The 26,235-nt window shown below is 39.4% G+C and overlaps 1 protein-coding gene across 8 annotated transcripts in view; it reads right to left on the bottom strand.

Moving 5' to 3' along the window:
• Positions 1–3,590: 3,590 nt before the first annotated feature.
• The window catches only part of DDX4 (DEAD-box helicase 4), an 88,484-nt gene continuing 65,839 nt past the window's right edge, over positions 3,591–26,235 (bottom strand). For all 8 annotated transcript variants that reach the window (XM_019532078.1, XM_019532081.1, XM_019532077.1 and 5 more), the window contains 9 exons: positions 21,559–21,711; positions 20,039–20,193; positions 17,331–17,460; positions 15,528–15,694; positions 14,698–14,843; positions 13,029–13,128; positions 5,561–5,831; positions 5,348–5,455; positions 3,591–4,019 (listed from right to left, as the gene is read on the bottom strand). In XM_019532078.1, the coding sequence (XP_019387623.1) occupies positions 3,936–4,019; positions 5,348–5,455; positions 5,561–5,831; positions 13,029–13,128; positions 14,698–14,843; positions 15,528–15,694; positions 17,331–17,460; positions 20,039–20,193; positions 21,559–21,711 (1,314 nt within the window). In that variant the 3' untranslated portion in view covers positions 3,591–3,935. The remainder of the gene's footprint in view (positions 4,020–5,347; positions 5,456–5,560; positions 5,832–13,028; positions 13,129–14,697; positions 14,844–15,527; positions 15,695–17,330; positions 17,461–20,038; positions 20,194–21,558; positions 21,712–26,235) is intronic.

Below are 26,235 nucleotides of genomic sequence, written 5' to 3'. Positions count from 1 at the left end.
GAACAACTTTTTAAACAAGACATTTCCATTTGAGAGTTCACATTCTCAGTCCGAGTAATGTATGCAACACTTTCTAAACAAGAAAAGTAAGTTTGTACTTTAAGTGTAATAGTGTAACCTTCCTCTTGGCAGAATTACAATCTGATACAATTCTAAGAAATCATTAGCAGGACAAATGAAACAAGTATCAGGGAAAGTTCCTTCCAAAACAGAAATACCATTATCCTGAAGATAACCCTTGTTATCCTTGAACTATTTAACCAGAAAAAGTAAGGTCACTTTTCCCCTTTGTTCAAAACACTAACCCACTTCCAGGAAAAGGTGGAGGAAGCCTTAACATGCATGCAAAATAGGACTTTATTCAAAGACTAGGTAGCTTTAATATGCTGCTCATCCAAAAGTGACAGCAGCTACTACCACGTTTTCTTGCATACAGCCTGCAAAAAGCAGGTGGTGGCATTTGGAGCATACACTACATGCAAGAAAGTGTGATAAGTATAGTTTCAGCAATGGTCCTCAAATTCAGCCCATTTGGATTCCCCGCTGGTCTGGAAATTTGGTAACAGGAGAGCAGTGGCAGTTTTTTTGCAACCACTGCCCCCCCACTACCAAATCTGCAGACCTGTGGGGACCTCTTGGCTAGATGATGTGACCGTACATGCCAGATTGGGCCAGCATGTGGATCCAGTTCACAGCCCCAAATCTGGCACATGGCCACAGTCTCAGGATTAGATCTGGCCTGTGGTTCCAGCCATGGCACACACAGTTAGTCCATGGGGCTGACAGCAGGCTCAACTTCCCTAGCTGCAGCCACTCAGTTACTACAAAGTTATTTGAAAGGCAACATGAAGTGGGGACGGACCAAGTATGTACGTGGCATGTTATAGCAATATGGTAGTTTGTCCCTTTATGAGTAATTTAGCAACTACCAAAAAGTGACCATGCAAGCTGTGAGGCCGCGTTCTGTACAAAAGCAAGAAGTCAGTATTGGAAGGTAAAATGTGGTAAAAATCTACCAAAAGAGAAAAAACACAAACCACCAGCAGTATACTCAATTTGTTAAAAGCAGCATTGTACTAAAAAGTTTGTGCATACTATTCCCTCCACAGTACTAAACAGATGAGTGTTTTAACACAATTATTTTCCTCTACAATCTGACCAATTATTTATTTTATGGAGGTTTCTATTTTAATCAAAGTAATAGATATTCTTAATACTTATCATAGGGCCTTCAGCTGGTACGGTTTTAATTTTTTAAAGAAGGAGCACTGTCATCTTAGATTAACATTTCTGATCAGGTATTTCTTTCAAGGCATGTGCCGGTTTAGGACAGCAATGAGGAAGGAACTCAGGCTACATAACCTTGAATATTGCTTTTGTTAGGGTATGGTGTATAAACATTTTGTAAACATCTGAACCCAGAATTTTGTCACCCAGTAAGATGCGCTTGTGAAGCTTCTTGAACATGAAAAAAAATACAGTGAAAAGCTTAGCATGCATACATGCTAGAGAAAATACTAAGCTACAGCTAACGTTTAAACAGCGATGGAATGCCAAAAAACAAAAGTTTAAGGCAGCCATGATAGTTGTGCAAGAATTCCCATGGTCTTTAGTTTAATCCCCCTTTAGTTTCTAAATGCTTGCCTCTTCTAAACTGGTAACTGGAAACTCCACCCACTTCATAAGTATCAACAGGTTAAGACTCCAAAAAAAGTTTGCCTTTTTGTGCACATCAGTTTTTGATAATTTCTATATTGGAGCCCAAGAAGGAACCATTGTGAGCACTCACGTAACACAGGAGATAGAGACTTATTCAAATTCATTCTTATTTCACCTGCAAAAATATCCAATCTTAAAAATCTGTAATGAAGACAACACCCCTACTCCTGCTAAGTTGATTCAATAGCTAGCTAATTTACTGTTAAATTTGCATTTATTTCAAAACTGAATTTCTCTAACTTAAAACTTCCAGCCATTAAATTTTGTTATTTTTTTGTCTACTAGATTGAAGGAGCCTCTTAGCAAATGTTTGTTCTTCTGACACCAATTAAAACTTCCCTGAACTTGCTCTTTGCTAGGCTAAATAATCTGACTCCCTTACAAGAAGGCATGATGTTTCATCTTTTAGTCTTCCTTGTCTTTCTTCTCTAAAGCTTTTCAAACCCCTCAACATCCTATTTAAGTTAGAGTCAGAGTTGGACAAGTCTATTTTTGGGTTCCCACAGTGGGTCTCTGCTCAGGTGCTCTGAAGCCCCATGAGATGGAGAGCTATAGGATGATGAGATCTTGGGTATTCCAAGTCTACAACTCTATGCTTAATTGCACAGAAGAAACAGTTAGGCATTATGCATGCAGTTACTGGCATGGTCCACAACCACTATGAAGGTACGGCCCTGAAGGAAGGGTAGAAAAAGCCTCAAATACCAGCCAAAACTGCTTCAAATTTTAAAACACTGATATGAAAGGAAGGTTTAGAACCAGAGCTCTCTCTCCAAAACTGAAGTTAGTCTATTTCTTTATTAAGAGTCTTCAATAAAGGATCTAGAGAAGTAAACTTTCTTGCATAACTTCTTTGAATTGTGTAATCTGTCTAGAAGTGATCGTTTCCTTTCCTAGAGAAATTTTATCATGTCCATAACGTTTCTACTTAGGCTCAGTAAATACCATTCAATTTAGACACCCCTGCATTGGAGAAAGATGAAGTCTGGCATGTGGCATGAGGATTAATCATTTAATCAGGTGACAAAGAAAATAGCCAAGTAGTCACACAAAGACCTCAATGGAATTTTTAGTCACCCTCATAGATGTCAGAAATGGCAGTGGTCATCATAACACTTGCTTTGTAAGAGATACTAGATTCCCAAGGAAACATTTCCAGACATATAGGTTGATCTCAAAGACACCTAAAAGAGAGGTAAACTTAGTAAGCATGTTCTCAATGTTTTGTTTTCAAATAGTCAAAGCATTAAGAGATGCCTGCCATTTCCATCAGCCAATCAGAGTGCAAAGACAGACGAGACTTTTACATTAGAATTAGGCTAGAAGGTTCAATGCCACACTGCTGTCTGCCTATAATTTAAGTGAGCTTTAGCTACTGAAAACGTTTTAAAAAGAAATGCTGCAACTTATGCAAAGGTTTTGATAGTCTAGAAAGATTCACAGACTTCATTGCATGTTACTAATTTATATTTCATATATATGAATGCGGAATGAAAAGCCTACATCATGTAGTTAATATAAAAATAACTACCAATGCAAGATACGATCCTTCAGTTTTTACTGACGACTTGTAAAGACTCATTTACAACAGTTTATTAAACAACTCAACTGGTACAAGCTTTGTTTCACAACTAACCTTTAATGCTACAGCTTAAAACCTGAAAATGTCATTGCAGATAACCAAGGAGGTTTGTGTAATAGTCTTCATTCTCAAAACCAATTGTTCACAACTGTTGTGCAATTTTCCAGTAAGGACACTAACCTTGAAATGGTAAGTTAGATGAATCTGCAGGTTTTAAATTAAACCAACAAGCAAACAAAAACTGAAAATTAAAAAGGAGTAGGAGTTTCACACATTTTATAAAGAATGCTCACTGCAAATAAGTCAACGCTCTTCATTGTTTATTATTTTCCCAAGACTTCACATGTATGTAAGAAAACTCTTGCTAAAAATGGCCTTTTCACAGAACTATTCCAAAAGTGGATGTTACCTCAAATCCCCAGTACCACAATGTATTAGTGGTTTCATGAAAACTATTTTCATGAAAACAGCATCAAATAGTTAACATCAACAACTGATTCTTAAATGTTTAAAAGAATTTTACAGAACTGAGTAGCAAGGAACTTAGTAAAGGCAACAGATTATGCTTTATAAGTCTTTAAGAAACAAAACTTCTTGAACAAAATCAAGATCTGAAACTTGGCACTTTTTCCTTTCAATCCCATGACTCATCAGCTGAACTTGTAGCATATGACTGGTTAAGTCCTCCTGCATTCATACCGTCTTTGCCTTGGTAAGTCTAAAAAACAAAAGGTAGATATCAAACTGTAGTTACATTTTTATGTAAAACCTGATCCATTTTAAAAACCATCAAAAGTTGTACATCAGTAGAAATTGTGTTAGTTGATTCACTTTTAGGGACTGACCTCAGTCACAGGCACTTGGGCAGTGGCTGCCTACTTGCAAATACTGGAAGCCATTTTGCATAGGATTAAAGGGTGTAGGCATAAATATTCAGCTAGTAGAAGTATTCACAAAGCTATATGGAAACACTAAACTATTAATAGCCAATTAAGACCCCTAAAAAGGAATTTAGAGACCCTGAGAAGTATAGATCCCAGGAGAACTTGGAGATTTCAGTGTCTTGGGTAGTCAGTTCCAATGCCTGACCACTCTGTCACCCTCCTGATCTTCAACCTAAATTTCCCCTGCTGAAACTTAAGGCTTGTTCACTATAGCCAGGGAAAAAGCCTCTCTCTATACTCTCTGTAAACTACTTTCAGGTATTTAAAAAGATAATCCATCATCCACATCATTAAATGAAGATGTTAAACAATACTGGACCCAGGACGGACCTCTGTCCTGCAGACAGATCCCACTTAACCTCCTCCCAACTAGACATCAAGCTATTAATGACTACTCGTTGGACACAATTCAACCAGTTACACATCCACCTTACAGTAATTTCATCTAATCTGCATTTTCTTAGCTTCACCATCAAGGCTTTTGATGCCATCTGATGACAAGGTACATCACATCTACCCTTTTCCCCAGACCCACAAAGAAAGACCGTCTCTATCACAGAAGAAAATCAGGTTGGTCAGACATGACTTGCTCTTGGTGGACCCATGCTGGCTGTTCCTGATCACCTTGTTCTCCTCTGTGCTTCAAAACAGATTCCTTGAGGACCTGCTCCATGATCCTTCCAGGTATCAAGTACAAACTGACTGGTCTGTTAGTTAGATCCTCCTCCTTTTCTTTTTGAAAGATGGACATTATATTTGCCCTATTTACCCTTATGTTGCCCTTTTTGTAATGCAAAAATCAGTCACAATCAGCTTGCTCCTTCAAACAAGCCTGCAAAACAGCTCCTGAACTATATCACTAAGCTTTTGAACCAGGCACCACTTACAAACCCTATCCCAGGCAAATAGGAGAGGGGAAGCTATGAAACAGCTTTCTTCCCATGCTTTTTCTTACCCCTAAGCTCTTCGTATTTTGCCAACAACCTTTCCAGAAAAATTTCACCTGGACTGTCCCACTAGGAGTACAGCACTGGAGACAGTTTTATACAGACAAGAATCAAGCTTATAAAAGCCAGCACTTCAATTTCTCCTCCAAACTCACCTTTCGAGTATCAACAGATGCAAAAATACTTCCTCTTGGAATGGAAAAGTTAGCTCCAGGAGCACTAAAAGCAATTTCTTCCAGCCATACTGGAACCTCTTGTTGAGCCTACAGAACAAAAGTTACAGACTGAAGTCATGACCAGGTTGCCTACTTGCGTTAAGAATATAAAAACAAGTTAATATCTCTACTTAAAAACTGAGTAGGACATACATCTGAAAGCACTTTAAGCAAAGGTTCTGCCAGGTGGCTATCTGTTTTTAAATCAAAAAAGGAAATGGCTTTGCCTATATTCCCACAACGGCCAGTTCGTCCAATCCGGTGAACATATTCATCAATGGTAGATGGAAGATCAAAATTAACAACATGTTGAACATTTTCAATATCCAAGCCTCTGGCTGCTACTGATGTAGCAACGAGAACGGGGCATTTTCCAGAACGAAAATCCCGAAGAGCTTCTTCTCGTTCCCTCTGCTCCCGATCTCTAGAAAAGAAAGCAAATCAAACAGGAATAGAACAGATTTCTCTTTTAAGAAGCAAGAAAAAAAAATATTATAGACCAAGATGAAGCAACTAAAAAGCAACAGGTTACATACAGAAAAATAAAAGAGCAACTCCAATTTTTAGTATAGAATACCCACATTATTAAAATTTTGCCATTTGGATCTGTAAAACAGGTATCATTGGTGTGCTTCTTACACCTATTCTGGGAAATGCATTCATTTTTATACACCAGACATGTGCAGAGTTTAAAAACTAGCATGACCATGGCAACACTCACACAATGTATTTGATGTAAATTGGGAGGGGGAAGGGAAGAAGCGGGAGGTCATCATAGTAGTAAGGACCAGCTCCCTTACTGAAGTGATGTCACTGACAGGAAGTAAACTGATTGACCATTTTGGATTCAGGAGTCGGTGGTTACAATAAAGGCTTAATGCAAACCAGGAGTCTCCCTGCCTCTCTCTAAGATCCAGAACACCACATGGGGCTCGTCCAGGCAAGCACAGTCAAGCGGTATGTGGCACCGTAAACACATTTGCGGCACCACATACTGCAGTCTGGTGTTCTCTGCCTTGCAAGGGCATGCTGCCCAATCATGCGCTACTCTATTTTCTTTTTTTTTTTTTTTACCCACGTATATCCAGGGGTCAAAAAAACTGCAGGGGGAAAAAATGGAGCTGTGTAAGTTTGGGCAGCATGCACTGCTGGAAAGTGGAGCCAAGCCACCCAGAACTGTGCTGCAGCTGCTGGCCAGGCTCTGCCTGGTAGGATTGCTGCAGCTGCAGCCCTGGAAGGCCCCCAGGACAGGCTGCTGGTGCCAGTACATGTTGGCAACGTAAAAAGAAAAAGTTGCTAGTCTTTATAGTTTCTTGCTCCACTGCTGGAGCCTGTGAAGTCACAGAACAGGATCCAGAGTACTTCGTAGTACTTTTAGATGAAGTTACAGGGTCTTTATCAGATTTAGGAATCTGAATGACAGACACTGAGCTCAACTGACAACCAATGCCATTTAAAATAGATACAAGAGCAGTCTCAGCTACCCCTGATTCTTACTACAGCCCACATAGGGATGGGACTCTCCATACCCCTACCCAACAGCTACAGAGACCAGGCAACACTACCCTCAAAATACTGGGATCGTTTAATGCATATATGACATGGAAGTAGAGATGAGCAAGAAGTCCATGTGATTGGTAATCTTGCTGTGCCTTTACTGGGCTTACTGGCCATACAGGCACTGCAACCTGTCCATTAACTAGATAAAATAGCAGACCAGAAATCCTTAAAGCAGTACTAAAGAACCAAATATCTATCTGTCTCTTCTAGTCTTGGAAAAGTGTCAAGTAAATATCAAATACACCTAAAAGCTGATTCATAGACAATACACAGGGAGTGCACATGCACGCCCTACAAAAAGGCACCGCTGACAGTGGTGGTGGCGGCATCTGTAGGCAGCTGCCACTCGCCACTGACACCAGCATCTGCGGGCACTCATGATCGCCGCTGGACACTGCCAATGGTGCCTGTGGGTGGCCACCAATCCCTGGTCAGCATCCCCCTGATGACAGTGCTGGCAGCGCCTGTGGGAGCTCCATGCTTACCACCGCCATGGTCCTGCTGCCACTGTGCCCCCTCAGCCGCCGGGGGCACGTGCCGTTCATAAGGTGATGCCATTCCATATATGTATTAACTACTCCAATACAGGCAACTTTCCTACAAATGGACGAAGTTTAAGAGCTAACACACACGGAAGAAATGGGAGTAATTACAAAGACTGAAGAACCTCTTCCTTGGTGTTCTGGGATGGTGATCATGCCAAAACCCAGTGGTAAAGTTATGATGCGTGTTGACCTCACACAGCAGAACAAATACATGTGCAGAGACAGACATTCTTCCATCTATGGAACACAATTTGGCTCAACTTGCAGAAACCACAGCTTTCACTAAATTGGATGCTCAGGCAAAGTTCTGGCAGATTCCGCTAGCTCGGGGCAGGCAGTTATTTTGGGCAAAAGGCTGCTTATTGAGTTTTGGCAAGCCATCGAAGGCTGCATGACAGGCAGCTGGGGGCAGATAAATATTACTTTTCTAAATGTTTTAGGGGCCCCGCAGGCCAGACAGAATGACCTGGTGGGCCGCATCTGGCCCGCGGGCTGCGTTTTGCCCACCCCTGCTCTAGCTGGTGAATCATCCAATCCAACAACTTTCACTACTCCATTTGGATGCTACCAGTTCAGAATCTCATCAGCTCCTGAATTCTTTCAGTTTTGGATGTCATAGATACTGGATGGCCTAAAGGTGTCCTTTGCTATGCCAGTGATACTGTGTTTTCTGGGACCACGAAGGCACAAAAGGATGCAAGAGGGGATGCAACACTCAGAAAACTCCGAGCAGCTCAAGCTACATTGAATGAAAACTGTACCTTTGCTATGTTGTAGCTCGTGTTTGTGGGATATTGGATTACAATACAAAGAATCCAACCAGATCCATCAAAAGTTGCAGCCATCAAGAGGTTCTCAGAATCCAAGGATGTCTAAGAATTATGCAGATTTATAGACATGGCTACATACTTGGGTTGTATTGTGCCAAAATAAGCAACAGTACCAAAGCCTTTAAGAGACTAGAACACATAGCTCTGGGGACTCTTACAACAGTCAGCCTTCAACAAGATCAAATCTATACTTAGTTCCCACCTGATACCGGCCTAATATAAGCCAACATGAAAAACTCATATTGCAGCAGATGCTTCATCATACAGGCTTGGAGGAGTGTTACAACAATGTCAGGAAGCAGGCCACTGGGCCTCTATTGCTTTTGTGTCAAATGGGGACCATATTGTGAATGGAATACCCATATCTGCTTCACTGCAAACAAAAATTCAGGAAGCTGAAGAAGCCGATTCCTCTCACCAAAAGACAAAGAAGTACTGCTTGGAAGGATGGCTTCAAGTAAGACTCAAGGACTGTGAGCTGGCAAACTACCAACAAAGACTCAATCTCCATGTTGTCAGAGACTTAGTCACTCATTTTCCACAACAGAGTATTGTTACCTTCAACACTGCGCCAGGAAATCCTAGAGAAAAATCAAGATGCTCACCAAGTCATTACAAAATGTTAAGCCAGGGCTCACCACAGTTTGCTGGCCTTCCACTTGTAATGACATATAGAACTGGGTGGCCAGTTGTAAGGTATACGCTGAACACTACCAACCAGCCTGTGTGAAGCCACAAATGCTCATCTGTGGCACATGTTGGGAGCTTATTTGTTCACCTGGAAGGGTTCTGTTTACTTTGTTGCTATTATTATTCCAATTACTTGGAGATGGTACAATTACACAGCATCACAACAGAGTTATAAATGGCATTGAAAAGTATATATATGCACGTCATGGCATACCTTCAGTTTTAAGAACCAATAATGGTACACAATTTTCTGGAGCAGTGTTTAAGCAGTTTGCAGCCCAGTATGACTTTTAGCATGTCACCAGTAGTCTATGTTTTCCCCATAGCAATGGAGAAGCAAAACATGCAGACTCTGAAGAATTTGCTCTGGAAGAATGAAGATCTCTATAAAGCACTCTTGATCTACCATTCAGTGCCACTGAAGCATAAGTGAAATGCAGCTGAGTTACTTATAAGTCACCAACTCCATACAGCCCTACTAAGTACTTGATTCTAAAAACTTGCCAACCCACAGGAATTTTGTGAGAAAACCAAACAGACAAAGGACCAGAGACAGAACTAACACAGCAGGCATGCTTCCAAGACATGTACCTGCTCTTTCCCTACAACAGGAAGTTTGGATCCCAGATCCAGGGATCTAAACTGTCCAGGCTAGGGCAAATACCCCATATTCATATTGGATGGAGATATCTAGTGGTCTTCTCCGTAGGAATCATTCCACCTGTTTACCACACTAGGTCTGGACGTGCCTCAGTTCCACCAAAGAGGAGATCAGACCGGTGCATTAGTCTGGTCAAACGAATAAATTTACCAATGTTTCTGCTTTGCTTAGGTTCCTTTTGTAACCAAGTGTGTATCAAGTTTTCCCCTGAGACAAGGGGATGTAGTAAGAGTTAACTGCCTTACTAAAAATAGTGATGTCATGAGCAAGAAGTAGCCTGTTGATCATTTTGGATTCAGGGGTTGGTGGTTACAATAAATGCTTAATGAAAACAAGGAGCATACCTGCCTCTTCCCAAGATCCAGAATGAGTCATTAAGTAAACAAGTAGGAAAGGAATGATGAGAAGAAACAATATTTTGATGACTGTAAATGAATTTAGTGCTTTAAGGAATAAATGATGCATGTGTCATTAAGCAGTTTCAAGTTGGCCTTTGCGTTATTATGTTGGATTAATGCCATGCAATGACCAAAAAAAGCCAGGCTACAAATAGGTAATCAAGCAACATTTATACAAATCATCCACCTGCTATTTCACTACATCACAGGGAAGAGCATTTCCTTAGATCTTTTTCATAAGCCTCTGAAAGGGGAGGTAGGAAGGGAAAGTTTAATTTTATCTACCCCAAATTTCATAACAGCCACTTTCTGACCAAACGCTCTCCTGCAGTTCCTAGAGACAAAATCAGGTCCGGGCTCTCTAAATTCTTCATCTTCCAAAACTAAACTGTCATATTGTATATATGGTAGGTCAGGAGCAGGGTTAAAGTCTCCATTCCTTACTCAAACAAGAAATGGAGGCAAGAGTCAGTGTGAGTAGAAAGAAAGAAATGACCATGAAGATTAACTCTAGCAATTGTCACTATTGTCCACTAACTTTTACTTGCAGCAGGAAGCCACCCATAACTAAAGGAGTAGGAGAGTAACATGGAGAGGAGTAATCAGAAGAAAAAGCAAAATGGATGAATTTCCTGCCAGACTGCAACAATGCATGAGGGAAAAAAGTCTCATTCACAGTAACAAATTAAAACTTAATACTGAACCAAGAAGCTGTTTGAGACGTATGCCTTCCCTGCCCAGGGTATTGCAGATATAGAAGAATTTGAACAGAGGTCCTCCACAACACCAACTCCTGGTAATTCACCCGGGATGCCAAGTCAGTCACTTGCAAAGACAGAGCCTGCTCTACAGGCATAAAACCTAAAGGATGTGGAAGAGCAATCCATGAGGTGGACAACCTTGTCCGCAAACAATGGGATCCCTCCCTAGATTTGCCTCCCCCACCATTAGGTGGGCTCAAAGTAAAAAAAGGCCACACTGGCATTTTTGGCAGTGGACCCCATCCCAAGAGGACAGAAAAATAAAAGGCATGTATGATGGATGACCCTGATGTCCACAGGCAAAGGAATAGAGTATCACAACTCACTTCAAAATCAAGAGAAATCCAATGAGTTCAAGAGGAAAAAAGCTGGTACTAATTATGAGATCCTTTCAGGGGTGCCATACTATGCCTGATCCCAGGTCAAACTGCCCTGCTGAACCTCTGTTTCCAGATATTAAGTGGAGCTAGACCTGGAAGCAGCTGGGGACAGGAACTGGCTCTCTAAGACATAGGGAAGGTGTCCACCTCTTTTTGGGTAACAAGCTACAGCCCTAATTGAAAAGTAAGAGCGAGGCAGGAATTAGGCGAGAATAGGGAAGGGATGAGGAACCAGTCCTTTCTCCCCTGCTCTCTGGGACAGGTGGGAGGCCCCCCATTCCAGGAGGCTCTTCCAGAAGGGACTCTACAACTAGGGTCCTGCTACCAAGCTTTACCATATAACACGAGACAACTAGACCCTTTCTATGGCAGGGACCCAGCTGCCCTGCAAAGGCATTTTCATCCTGCAGGAAAAGCCTCCCCTCTCCTCATTTTATGTAGCTATCCCCTGACTTTCATTTTCCTTTCCACCCTCCTCCTTTTTTAGGCAATATGCAGAAAACAACTTTTCCCCCAAACTAGGGAAAATTGTGGTTTTATTGTAAATTGTGTACATGCTGTTTTGCACAAAGCCCTCACTCCTAGAAGGACTTTTGTTTTGTATTAAAAAAATGCAATTTATAGACCTCACACTAACTCGTAAGTACCATTAGATACCTTTAAAGTGCGATAAAATCTGACCTTTGGTCTCTGTGCATCTATGTATCCTGAAACAAGGATCTGAGGTTTCCAGACCTCATTTTGACAGGATTCATGATACCATCCTTCTAAAGCGGTGATCCTCAAGTGGGGCACTACCAGGTACCAATGTGACACTGAGGTTATACATATATGTTTTTTCTAGTCTTTTTTTGTACACTGTAATAGAGGGTGGGTTGCTTGTTTTTTTTTTTAATGGAACGCCACTAAATTCAGAAGTTACAGAAGGTTGTCTTAAATCTAAGACGACAGACTACAGCCTGATCACATTTACATGTTACTTTCCCTGTCTGGAAGTAAAGGACTTACATGCTACTAATTTGCCACATGCATGTCCCCTTTTCAAGAGAAGCACAATTTAAAACCAAATGATAGGAGGGAAAAACCACACTGAAAGAGAAGACAGCAATCTAGTCCAATTAGAAGGGGGAGAGGCAGAAACACGTGGCAGAGGTCAAAACCTTGTGTGAGCGCAGATGTGAACAAAAGGTTGATCAAACAAAAGCTTTATCTTGACAGAACTAGGAAGCTCACACTTCCCTTTAAGTCCTCAGTGTGAAAGGGGAGGAAAAAGTAATGCACATGTGTTACTGAGATAAGGAGGTCTCTGAGCAAGTACCTAAGACAAGTGCACCAACAGTATAGAATGCATATAGAGAAACACTTCACAGTATAGCTTCTACATACATAAATATGGCTTTGTAGTATGTTACTTTACATTAAAGTAGTTACAACATAGGGGCTAGATGTAAACGAAAATGTCCTCAACTAAGGCAATGCATGAAAAATGAGAAATCCATCTCAGGAAAGCATCCCAGTAGTGCAGTGTTCAAAGAAGACCAGTTCCTGTACGTGCCCTTCCAGGAACTGTTAAATTAACATGTTTGTCTTACTGAAATTTAGATATAAGCCATTAAGGACTGGTAACAGGTTTCTCTCTCTCAACTTATTGTACATAAGTTAGCATGGAAACAATACAGATCCCAAATGTAAGCAAAACCATTACTGGATCCAGTCTTAAATGAGTCTAAAATAAAAATGGTAATTATTGCTTTATTTCAAATAAGTGAAATGAGTTAATGCAGTAAAGTGCTCACCCATGAATACTGGTGGTTGCTATTTTTTCTTGACAAAGAAAGGTTGCGATGAAATCTGCTTTTTTCTTCGTTTCTACAAATACCATAGTTCGCTCCTTACCTGTGACAGATCAAATACAGTCCTTGATAAATGAGAAATTACAAATTTACTACAGTCTCAAAGCACTGAATACAAACAAGTATGGCCTGAATATGGATGTTCTTTTTTCAGATAGTTCTACCTATCAATGGATTTAAAAAAAAGTGACACACTTTGCCATTTTTCTAAAAGCAGCTTTCCCCCCTGCTCACTAATCAGTTATTTCCCAGCTGACTTCCAATTCCAAAGAACACAGAAATAAAGTGTCCCCAGGTAGAGTTCCAATTTGTGGCAATTCTTCAAAAAAATGGACACAGAAACACTATTGGCCATACCATTAACTACAAAGCTCCCCAAATCACTTGGAAACATTAACTTTAAAATTACAAAAAAAAAAACAGATGGGGCAACGTGCAACACTACAGTATTCATTAAGAAACACCTCAGATAAAGCTGTGGGAAAGAAACAAAAACAAAATCAGCTTTTAAGGAGGAGCAAATCCTACACTATTAAAGCTCCCAAAGCAAAAACATGATTACCTGGTAATTTAAAAATGGAGACAGAGCCTTTAAATCTTTTAAGGCCAGAGTTTTTAAAAAAGTTAGTATGGGTCATTAAAATTCCATCTGCCCTAATACGAAAACTGTATAAAATGGCGATCATATTAAAACTCTCTCAAAATCCATGAACAATTATTCTGAACACAGCAGCAACATCTGTAAGTGGCTGATCAGCCACATCAATAATCCAAATAGAGCAGAGCTAGAACAACTGAGTTTTTAGTTCACAAGCATGTATCACTGTCGCTAGGCGGGCACAAAATAATTAAGACTTATTAAAACTAATTTGCCTTAGTTTTGTCATTGAAAGTAAGATTTTCAAACTAAGTCTCGACACCCAGTTCTATCTAAACAGGGCATCTCAAACTAGTAAGAGACACAAAAAGGAGGAACACAATTATTCTGTGAAAGTGGTTACTGTCAAACGCTGCTTCTGTCTACCCTAGCACTAACACACACACACACACACACACAAAACAGCAACAACATCCATTAGCCAACCAGAAGTACAATTCAGATATTCCTCTAAAATAGACCAAAGGTTGTATATTTTGTAATGCATGTACTCAAAGTTTAGTATCAATAGCTCACATTTCAAAATCCACAAAACTTCAACACAAATTAAAGGTGGACAACAACTGGTGGGTAAAAGACAGCACATTTCAAATGAAAGAGCAAGTAAAGTAGTTTACTTCTAAATAGGCAAAGAAACACTTAAGTTCATACAGAAAGCAATATATCCAGGCTACCAAACCACAGCCTATAACTGATTTTAAAGGTCATTCTTGAAAGAGCCCATAGTCTGGGAAACTCATCTAAGCAGTAGCCAATATTGACAAGATTGGTCTAGGAAGCACTCAAAAACAAAATTTTCCTAGAAATAATAATAGCCAGGAAAGTTTGCCTAGCACTTGAAATTAACTGAAATCAATACTAACTCAGCACGATCAGGATCTAAAATTTTCATTCTGCTCTTGACTATCTTTCTCTCCAATTAGGGAGGAAAAAAAATGCAATAAAGAAAGTTACCTATGCTTAGCAAAATGTCGATCAACTTTTCTCTCTTAGAGTATTGGTCAACCTGAAGAATACTCTGCTGGACATCACTGCAGGCTCCACCAACTTGTCCAACAACAACAAATAAGTATTCAGTTTTCAAAAACTCTCCAGCCAACCTTAAAAACAAAAATAACTGATAGTTTAACTACTTGTCATTAGAATGACAAGTTTTTTCAGTAGCACAACATGTTTTTAAAATAATAAACAAAAATCAACATTTACATTTTACACCTTTCAGGCCAAATTACTTCCTAAAATGTAGGCATAGCTTTTCTCCATTAATATTAAGAGGAATTCTGCACCCATTTTCTAGCACAGGGTTTGCTCAGTTTATAAAGCAACCGATACATTTGTTTATATTAAGAGAGAAGTTGGCAGTTTGCTATACAACTACTAGCTTTCAACATACTTGAAGAGGTATATATAAATTATTTACAGATGGCAAGATTCAGAATTTGAATTCTGAAATTGTCAAGTCCTAAATGCTGCAGCACATACAGTTGTGGACTGCTGTCACCATAAGACAGCACCACTTGTACTTATTTACCAAAGAAACATTAATTTATGCTGCAGAGGAAGTAATTTAACAAGCACCAAACAGACAAAAATTAGTTCAACTTAAGCTCTTGACAAAAAGCAAGCTCAATACCCAGACAAGTTTAGCAAATATGACTCTGACCATTAAGAATGAACTTCAATTATTTGAATGATCAGATAAAGTAAGTATAAGCAGAGATTTAAAAGCCAGAGACTGACTCCCTGCAAATGGGTTTTCAACTCCATGAAAACTATTTACCCACCTCTGAATTTCTTCTGGGAAGGTGGCACTAAACATCAGTGTTTGACGCTTGTCTTTTGGAGGCATGCTGGGATAAGAAACTAACTTCTTCATCTCTGGACCAAATCCCATATCAAGCATACGGTCAGCTTCATCCAACACCAAATATTTCACTTTACGCAAGCCAACCTTTAGAAAATGTTTATTAAAAAACACAGAACATTAAAAAAAAACCCTCTTGAATCCTATAACTTTGTTTTATCTGTGAAAATGGTAAGGGTATTTCCTTTCTGCTGTAAACCAGTCAGTTGCACTTAAAATGTTTTTCTCTCTCCACAGAGCTCTTCAATTCCCAACCAGTTAATTACTTAAAACATCTTAACTTATCTGCAATAGCTGGGAACAAAAAGAGTCGCTAAGTTGCCTCCTGATTCACTTCAGGAGTTGTTTAGTTAGGATCTACCATACTTCATCTAATACAGGATGCGAGTCACAGACTGAAGCCATTTCATCTGGCACGCAGGACTGGAAATTTGCTATGGTGCAAATGCCAAATCTCCCAGAGCCTTTTATCCTGCCACTAGATTTCTGGCTCTGTAGGCAAGATAAATTCTGGCCTATAGGGCCAGATAAAAGTGACACCTCTGCTCTAATACGATAGTTACAACAAGAGCAGATGTGCCCAAGTTTGATATTTTTAATAGCTTCCTGAAAACATGCCTCTTTGTTCCTTGATTACATGCTGCAGTATACAAGAAGCAATGGAGTAAAACAAACAAACAAAACCACAAACCCCACCCCCTGAAAAAGCAATTGGCACTAAAGGACAAATGTAAACGCTAACAATTAATAAAGAGGTTAAAGACAGAAGGTCTCAACAGTATGAAAACCATTTTTTTCAAATGAAACAACAAGAAAGTAAAATTCTACAAGGGCAGAATTATTTTCATCCGTCCAGATGCTTAAGTCATTACTTGAGCATCACTCCACAGGATATGCATTCTTCAGTCAAATACAAAAGCACAAATACAAATAAAATGCTACTATTTGAAGTCATGCACTTACACAAGTGATAATGGATACAAGCTTTTTCAAGCATGAATTCATTAGTATTAATGAGTTCCACAGATAAAGAGGTGCTTGTGGCACATATAAACGTTCTTCCAGATGCTGAAGTCAATCTAAGTTTTCCCAGGATGAACCAAAATTATGTGCATCTATAAGGGTTTTGAACATGTATCTAAATATTAAAATAATTTGTTACTGTAAAGACTGAAGTGAGTTTGAGATTTTCTGATATGCTCTGAGGAAAGGTTATCGAGGATATTTGAGATAAAGGTCACCATCAAAACTAACTTTCTAAACTTAAGAACAGAATGTAAACTAAGCCAACATAAAAACAAGTTCATCACCTTTCAGCTCCTATAATCCTCTCCTTCCTAGGCAGCCAACCATGGGCTGTCATTCTGCCTTCATTACACTGGTAAAAAACTCAAGTTTCTCCAGGCCAAAGTTTCATCACATTTAAGTGTCTGCTTTTGTAACCCCGTAAGTTTAAAGTCGCAAGTATATCAGAAATGTATTTAAGAATATATATATAAAAATTTGAGGGACGGTAGCTAGTTGGGTCAAATGAATTTGACCATCAGACTGGACAGTGCCTTCTTTTGGAAGTAAAAACATCAGCTCAAATTAACTTGCAAAAGTAAAAGGCTTTGTTTCATTGAAAGTTTACCTGACTACAACTGATTCATAACAAGACTGCAGTTTTCAAAACAAAGCAAGGAAGTTCTACAATACAGAAACACTAGCTTTAAGATCTTACCTTTTCTTTATTTATCATATCCATAAGTCTGCCTGGAGTGGCACACAGTATATTACAGCCTTGCATTATCTGCCGAATTGAATGAACCGTCTGCGTACCTCCATAGATCACAACTGGCCTTATACAAGTTCTAAGTCAAAAGAAATTGCAATTTAAAGATGCACAAAAATCCTTACACAATGGTTTAAAAGAAAGCACACTGGAAATTACTGCACTATTCCACAGTTAAAGCTGAACTATATCATAAAATTGCTGACGTCTACTCCCCTCCACTGCTGCAGTACACCTTATATCAATGGCAGAAACTAATACTGAAAGCTTTAAACAGAGATGGCACTCTCAGAATGAAAACCACCACCCATAGCACAGGTAGACTACGGGTGTTGGTTCTAGCTGTGCTGGTTCTAAGTACATAGGCAGATAAGGTTCTTTGGTAAATCTGGTATCTTTCATTAGCTAAAATAGTATGGCTTCTATCCCATTCAGAGGAGAACAAGACAACTGCAGACACCCCCACTGCCTGAAGAAGGGCGTTGGTACCCAAAAGCCTGCAAAGAAGGTTTTTCCCCCCCAATTATTTTAGTTAGTTAGTCTAATAAAAGATATCAGATTTACCCAAATAACCTTGTCTGCCAAAGGTAGGCTAGCTAATTAGTCGTAGTTGCACACTAAGTATATCATAATATTAAGTGCTCAGGTAACATAAGTGTAACTAACAAATGCAGCTTTTTACCACGTTTATTTTTTTAAAAAACAATGCAAAACTCTTGAAACTACTGGTTTTCCATTTATCACATGAAACTGCCTCTGCCAGCCCTTGGGTATCCACTGCATTTAAAGGACTTTCTTCCTATTTTAGACCCCTGATCTGTGCAAGCCATTTCATAGCATCTGAAGAAGGAGGCTGTGGCCCATGAAAGCTTATGCCTTAAGGTCCCTGCTACATGTTACATATACCGTGTAATTCACTGGTTTATTGAGCAATAAATTTAGACCAGCTACATGGGCAAAGTAATTATCACATGATAAAAATGACTATCTAGCTATAAAAAGAGCCAACCAGCTATCAAACTGAGTTGTCATGGGTTTTTAAGCATTAAAGCTGGATAGAAACCAGCTATAACATTTGAACATGTATGTAGCAGGACCCCCAAGATGCCACTCTGCCTTGCTTGTTCCCAGACCTCAAAGCTAATTGCTTCTCCCTATTAAAAAAGCAGTACAGAATCATGTAATTAAAACTACTGCAAATAAATGCACACGAGGGACAATTAAACCTTAAAGAGGCACTTCCAAATGCTCCACTTTAAGACTGTCCTTTAAGAAAGAAATAGAAATCAGTGTGCACCTCTTCCAAACAGCAGGAATCTGATCATGCAGTTTTACACAAAATATACTCTTAAAGAGACAGAGGTAGTTTTTGCTTTACACAGTGAAGATGCATGCAATAAATAAGGCTGAAGAGCTCATTAAATTTTTTAAAAGTTAAAATATTAAAAAAGTTAATGGATATGCAGGAGACCTTTTTCCAATTACCAAAGAACACAGTACCCCTTTACTAGACCACCAGACATCTAACATGAGGCCTCAGTATGCAATTTTAAAGTTGTATCCCTTGAGACAATAAGTTTGACCTTTGGGACAACACTAAGAGCAGTGGTGAAAAGAGCATGGTATCTCAATACTGTCATGCACAAAGAACACCGCTCAGACTTCTGTAAGATTTGATTTTGAAACTAGAAGCACAGGACATCATTTATTTTATAAAGATGAAAGGCAAAAAAATTAAGACTCCAGCGTACTTTTTCACAGTTACTTTATTTTAGTCAAACAGATAAAGAAATTCAACTCACTTAAAAGGCTCTCCACATATTAGTAAGGCTCTGTCAAAGTCACCATGACAGCTTTCTCTCTAGCTGTACGTTAAACTTTATTGATTAAAGTATTAGTTAAACAGCATCCTTACGACCTATGGCAGAGTTGTTCAACTTCAGAAGTCAGGAGTTACACAGTGAAGACCACAGACCTGGGGGCTGCATACCCATGCACAGGCCAGTCCTGTTCCCCCCCACACCCCTTTTGCTGTGCACAGCCCAGATCCCCCCTCCAAGCCCCCTCCTTTATCATGCACAGTCCAGTTCCCCCCTATATCCCACCCTGCCCTATCACACACAGCCCAGCCTGTCTCCCTTGTGTCCCCCTCTTCCCCCACAGCTATACAAGCTGCACAAGACAGTTTGCCTTGCAGCACAAGCAGCCCAGCTTCCCACTTCTCCTGCCATGCATACAGCACCCCAATCTGCTTCCAGCCACACATGTGGTCAGGGAGGTGCCGGGTTCCTTGTCCAACATGCAGCCTGGGTAGCCTGGCCCTCTTCCACTACACCACCTTCCACTCCACCCCAGGAACAGGACAGAAACCAGAAGCTGGAGAAGGGAAGGGGAGCATGAAGGACCTAACAACTGACACTACTGTAAAAGCCAGGGGCAGAGCAGCCATCAGGCAGAAGCCCACATTAACTTCTCACAGGCCTCATGAGGCTGAACAACCCTGAAGTTGTTTGCAAAACTCCATGTACAGTAATTTCAACTTGATAAGAAGTTTTGTTTTGAGGTCAATTCCTTAGCTGTAGCAATTACTGGCTTTTTCACTAAGTAAATTAAGTCTCCTATTGTTTCAATGTATTCTGGTATTGCTTAAATCTTACCCATATGCAAACTTTCTTGCTTCCAGAAAGATCTGATTTATCAGTTCTCTAGTTGGAGCTACAATAATACATTCTGGTTCTTGTTGCTCTTTAAAGCGACTGGCAGTTATTCCATCGTTCATCATGTGTGCCAAAATTGGCAAGAGAAAAGCTGCCTGGAAAAACAAATATAAACACTTCAACAACAGTTTCAAAATATTAGTTTAAACAGTGTGAGCTAATTGTGAAAGCAAAGAAAATTATGTTATTGAAGAAAATCATCATCAATCTCCAAATGAAAGCAAAGAAAACCTATCATGTTTAGAAAAAATTCAGAAGCAACAGTAATTTAACAAGATGTAGAACAAATTAGCGTATATAAAGTGACACTTGAGAGGCACAAAACAAAATTATATCTTGTAAGTTATTTGCTAAAATATTGGATTACATTTTATGCAAAGAAATACACAAGCCAAAAACATTCTAAGTTCTGTTGATATGACTCCAGGCAAAGCACTGGCATCTTAGCAATACAAGCCTTTTTTGGCAAACATGAGCAAGATAGAATTTCATATTACAGCAGAAGCCAGACCTAGGTGTTCATAGAATTGATCTTCTAAAGCTGCTCACTGCAGTTTTTTTCTTTTTTAGTAAAAGGATGGCACTACTTCTCCAATCACCTAGAGCTTCTTAGCACTGTTGTACAGCTGTTTGTTATGGCTATATCTACTTACTTCAAGTACCCTCACTTTTACAGGAGTTAAGAATCTAGCCATGCAAAATACATAGATGCATTTCAGGTTCCTGAGATCATTACAAGTCCCAGAACAAATGCTGCTACATCAAAACAAAAAACAAAAGACAAAGAACAAAATATAGTAATAAAATGCTGAACACGTTATTTTTAAGGAAGGAGACAAAAAAATTACCCTCAATAGTGTCTGTGTAATTGATACAGGTTTGTTAGGGTAATGCATTAGATTTCTAGGCAGGCAAGGTAAATCTGATATCTTTTGAGTTGGTATAATAAATTTGATTTCTAGAACACTTTGGACACTTTCCTAATAAGAAAACAGGAATCTCAGCACTTCAAATGAAAAAACAAACAAAAAACACTGTAAAACTGACTAGAATTCTACAGTTTCTCTGACAGTTAATGAAGCCCACTAAAGACAAAATTGTTACTGTCTGAAAATATTTGATCAGTAAGATAATTCAAATATTAAAAATATTTAACCATATGTTTAACTCTGAACACATATATCACTTTAGATATCATTAAATCACTGTGAACTATAGCTGTACCAAAGCATGTCACAAACATCCAAATTTTGTTGTGTAAACAATGTAGAACTATTTACTATAAAACTATCCAGTTTTACTTCAGCTAAGAGTCTGGATATTATTGTTCATACAACTGAATGAATGTTATGCCTTTTAAACCAAAGGAATACTTCTTGCTGTCTAGCTGGAGGTGCTGATGAGCCTCTCACGTCACAAAAACCAGGTTGTGCATGCACAAACAATTATGAACAACTTACAGTTTTTCCTGATCCTGTCTGGGCACATGCCATTAAATCTCGCCCTGCAAGTATAATAGGAATACTGTACTTCTGCACTGGAGTAAGTTTTGAGTACCCAGCTTTGGCAATGTTCTTGTTTAACGTTTGACAAAGATTAGCTTCTTCAAAAGTCTAACGAAAGAAAAAAAAAAGTTTGCTGATGTTATAAAGTTCCTCAAATTCAAACGTTAAAGAAATAATGGCAGGAGGTGATCCAAATATTTAAAATACCAGAATTAACCTTTAAAGATTCAGGCTTTATGTTAACTGATACTTGAGAGAGGACATCCTGTTAACTAATTTTCTTCCCACCTCAGTATTCTACAGGCCATTGTCTAGGTGAGTCCCAGGATTCTTTTGGAACTACACCTTGTTAGAACAACATTAAAGAATGCAAATCATTGTTAGAGACCTTAAGTATTTAATCAGCATGCAATTAGCCCTAAAGCCACCATTTTCTTTTGATCCAAAGTACAAAAACTTGCAACTTCTTACTGATTTCTAGTAGACAGCCACATATATTCAAATAGTAATTTGTTCTCCAAGATGCATAGAGAAGCTTGAAGATTCCCATGTGCTTCAGATACTGGGCACTGGCCAGATATTCAAATAGAAGGCATTGTAGGAACCAGCCCAAAATTTATTACACAAAAATATATATGCCTTAACCTGGCCAAATGCATGGCCAGGTCACTACCTAAAATGTAATTTAACCAGTTAATTGCATCTCAAGTGTAATGTCTGTCAGGGACCTGAACAATAAAGATGAGCAATATATGTAGAGTAAAATGGTGAAAGCACTCAACTGCTTTTTCCAATTACAATAACGATTCTTCCAATTTGGGTTCTTATGAAGTAGACGTTTTCTTGAAGGACTTGGCTCTGAACAACCTCAAGACTACAGAAAAAGACCAAACAGCTCTTGCTCTACTTCATAAGAACTCTTACATAATGGCTAAATCCAGTTACACGCTCAATTAAAGTTTTTAGTTCCACACACAAGCTTCAAAAGTTTCTTCACAGAAAGTATTGCAAATCTGAGCTTTCCTATGGCTGGCATAAGCAAAACGTGCACTTAACTTTAAGATCACTAGAAACAAGAACTTTTCTTGACTGGAGGAAAGGAAATTGTTTAGATGAACAAAGTTTATTGGCCAAGTTTCAGAACCATTCCACATAACTTTCCAACTGTTTAAAAAAAAAGTTTTCCAACACCATTTGTATTCCGTCTATATATAAAAAAAACTTCTGATAAGATCTGGTATTTATTAAATCAAGGATTTAAACAAAATAAGCACATTCTACAGTTCTGTATGTAATTATGAACACATACAGTATTAAAACTAGAATGGAAAGTTTACAACACATACCAAAGAGAGGTGCACCTAAAAATGTTGACACCCTGGGCAAATCTTCTGTGGGGAGGAAGGAGAAGGCAAGTGCTGGAGCAGTCTTGAGCCCCCACCCCTCCAACCACAGGACCCCAGCTGGGAAAAACCCCATGCCACCCAGATGTAGAAGCTGGGTGGCAGGATACAGCTGGAGCATCCCCAAGCCACCACAGAAGGGTCTTACTTCCCCAGGGATCCAAAGATTTCCCAGCCATTCCTGCAATGTCCCTGCACCAATCTCCTATGGTCAAGTCAGTGCAGGCCTTCAACTCTGTATCTAGAGATGGGCAGTACAGAGCTGATCCCTTGTGTCCCAGCACACAGCTCCTATAACCAGGCAGCAAAAGGCTTCTCCAGCTGGGCTCCTGTGGCCAGAGGGGGAAAGGGCTACCCCAGATGCAGTAAAGACGCTTGGGGAGGGGAGGGAGGCATAACACCTCACCAGGGTTGTTTGACCCCAGAACTCTTTCCTGCCATGGCAGGGGGTCAGACTTGATGATCTGCTCAGGTCCCTTCCAACGCTACCAACTATGAAACTATGAATTCCAGCACCCCCTTTAAGGTGGCACTTGGAACTCATGCCCCCCTTACCCCCATTCCCAACTAGTTACATTACTGCCAAACATATTTGCTACTTAAGTGTTGCCATATTCAATTTTAAAATGTGAGCAAAGCCAAGTACAGTTTAAAGAAAAGTTATTTATTTACCACAGTACAAATTCTCAGAGACATGCTGCCCATATCCCATTCCAATGCAAGATGTGCATGAGGTGCATACATATCACCATAACATTTTTTTACCTTAGTACTATCCACAAGGCATAAATGCACATTTTGCTTCCTCATACTCTGCATGGAAGGCAAAAAAAGGTAGTATGTACATCTCAAAGCTGTGTTGTCTCCCCCACCCCCCACAACCACAGAACCCCAAAATATATGGGCTCCAAAAAAAGGGGATGGGGTAAAACAAGGAATGTACAGAGACCTCACAAAGAAAATATACTTACCAGCAACAGGAGCTCAAGATGGGTATACAAGTAACACAGCAGGTGCACCCAAGCTACATGCACTCTTTCTGCCATAACAGTAAAGATACAGTATGCACTTTCCCCACCCTTCTTTGTCCTATGCACTGGAGGACAATGTGTGCGTCCTATTCTCCCCCCCCCCACCAATCTCAGGAGTTCTAGATCAGTACAGATTATGTGGAAGAAGGGGGAGCCAGGCACCACAATATCTAGCACCCACTGACCTGTAGTAACCTGGGCCCCCACTATCTAAAAGACTTTCTGAAAAAAAGGAGACAACAAAGCTAGAGGAAGCAGACCCCAAGCACTGGCAGAGATGCTACCCTGCCTTCTACAGAGATGCCTAAAAGTTAAACAGACTACACAGAGAACTTGAGGAATTAAACATGGGGGGGCAGCTGGTCCAGAAACCAGGGAATCTGTAGAGACTGTCCAAGAACTCAAAAGGACATCATTAAAAAAAGGAGGCAAGCAAGTTGAAGTACAGTCTTCACTAGGATAAAGTTAAGAGTTCTATGATCTGGTAGAGAGAGAACCACAAACAGGCTCACAAATATAACAAATACCTATAGATGAGAGAGACTGGTGCAAGTAGAGTGGTGACAGAAGCACAGAGGACAGCAAAGATTCCAGTTGAAGCAAATCACTCACCATCTAAAGCAGTGGTCTCCAAACTTTGATTGTGCACCCCTATCAGTAAAAAATTTGAGCAAGCACCCCAATATATGTATATTTATTTATAAATTATATACATGCACTACTGTACTAGTATATTATGTACATTATAAAACATACACAAAAATAGAAATTAGAAAAGGATGAGAAAGATGAAATATACAATATTTTTAAAGTATTTTTTAATTTTTTTTATTAATGGTACAAAACCCTTTTTGCTCTCACAAAAATATTATTATTAATAATATTTTTAGTGAGAGCAATGTGATTGAATATGCTTCATTATTTTTGAATATCTTGGCTGCATCACAAAGTGTTAAACGATTTGAAGGTCTGGTTCTAAATTCAGTTTATTTCGATACTTGGTTTTAATGGCTGTCATAGCTGAAAAAGCTACCTCACAAAGATACGTTGATCCAAAGGGAAGAAGAAGTGCATCGCTGGCTGTGCTTACTAAATCATTATACTCATTTTTCAATCCCATCCACCAATTATGCAAAGGTTTTTGTTGAAATTCGGCTAGTAAATTTCCATCTTCCCTGATGTCAATCAGTTGTTCTTGCAAACTAAAATTGGAAGGTGTTGCATTTTTATATTTTTAACAAATGGGTTCAAAACCCACTGAAACGCTTCGTTTGGAAGATTTTTAAACAGGTTAGAAAATTCTGTTGCCAAGTTTAAGTGTGCAGATATGAGAGTTTTTATAGGTGACATGCTTACATCGTTTTCGGCAAGAAAGTCACGTAACGATGGAAACATTTCCAAACATCCGTTTGCAAAATGCTCTCTCTGTAACACGAGTTTCTTCTGAAAAGCAGTTACTTTCTCACTCATTGTTAAAACATCACCTTTACCCTGAAGGGACAGATTGTGTGTTTATTTTTTCAAAATGTCTGCTAGGTAGCATACTACTGACAGCCACTTGTCATCACAGAAAAGGTCAGCAAATTTGGAACACTTGTCTTTTTGTAAAAGAAAAATGTGCAACTCATCTTCAGGTTCAACAACCCTTTTAAGCACTTTGCCATGAGATAACCAATGAACCTCTGTGTGGTACAAAAGATTTTCATGGTCACTCCCCATCTCATTACAAAGTATTGTAAAGATTCTACTATTTAAAAGGTCTTGTTTTTATAAAATTAACAACATCAATGACATCCTATAGCACTTTGTGCACTTCTGGCTCCAACCTGCTTGCTGCAAAACTACTTTTATGGCCAAAAAGGTTGGCCCCCCCACTGGTATAGATGGGTAACTCGAGAAATGAAATAATGTCCTATCAACTTTAACTAGTTTGATCACCAAGAGATTAATAAACACACTCACCTTCCCTGTGAATGAAGGAGGCCCCACATCTAAAAAGATCAGTTAGCAAGATATATCACGGTTGCAAATAGCAAGAGAAAAATGTGAGAGAGTGCTTATGCTAAGCAAGGCCTAGCATTAAAAAAAAAATGCACTAAAACTCCCAGAATGCTTCAAGGAGGTTGAGGAGTCAGCGATTGACATTCTGGTAATCACTTTCTGACCCTTAGATGAAAATACTGAACTTCTGACCTTTA

The sequence above is a fragment of the Crocodylus porosus genome, unplaced genomic scaffold, assembly GCF_001723895.1.
Source record: "Crocodylus porosus isolate Cpor-Errol unplaced genomic scaffold, CroPor_comp1, whole genome shotgun sequence".
Lineage (NCBI taxonomy): Eukaryota > Metazoa > Chordata > Crocodylia > Crocodylidae > Crocodylus > Crocodylus porosus.
Note: the sequence above shows the minus strand (reverse complement) of the source record. Positions and strands in the feature narration are given on the sequence as shown.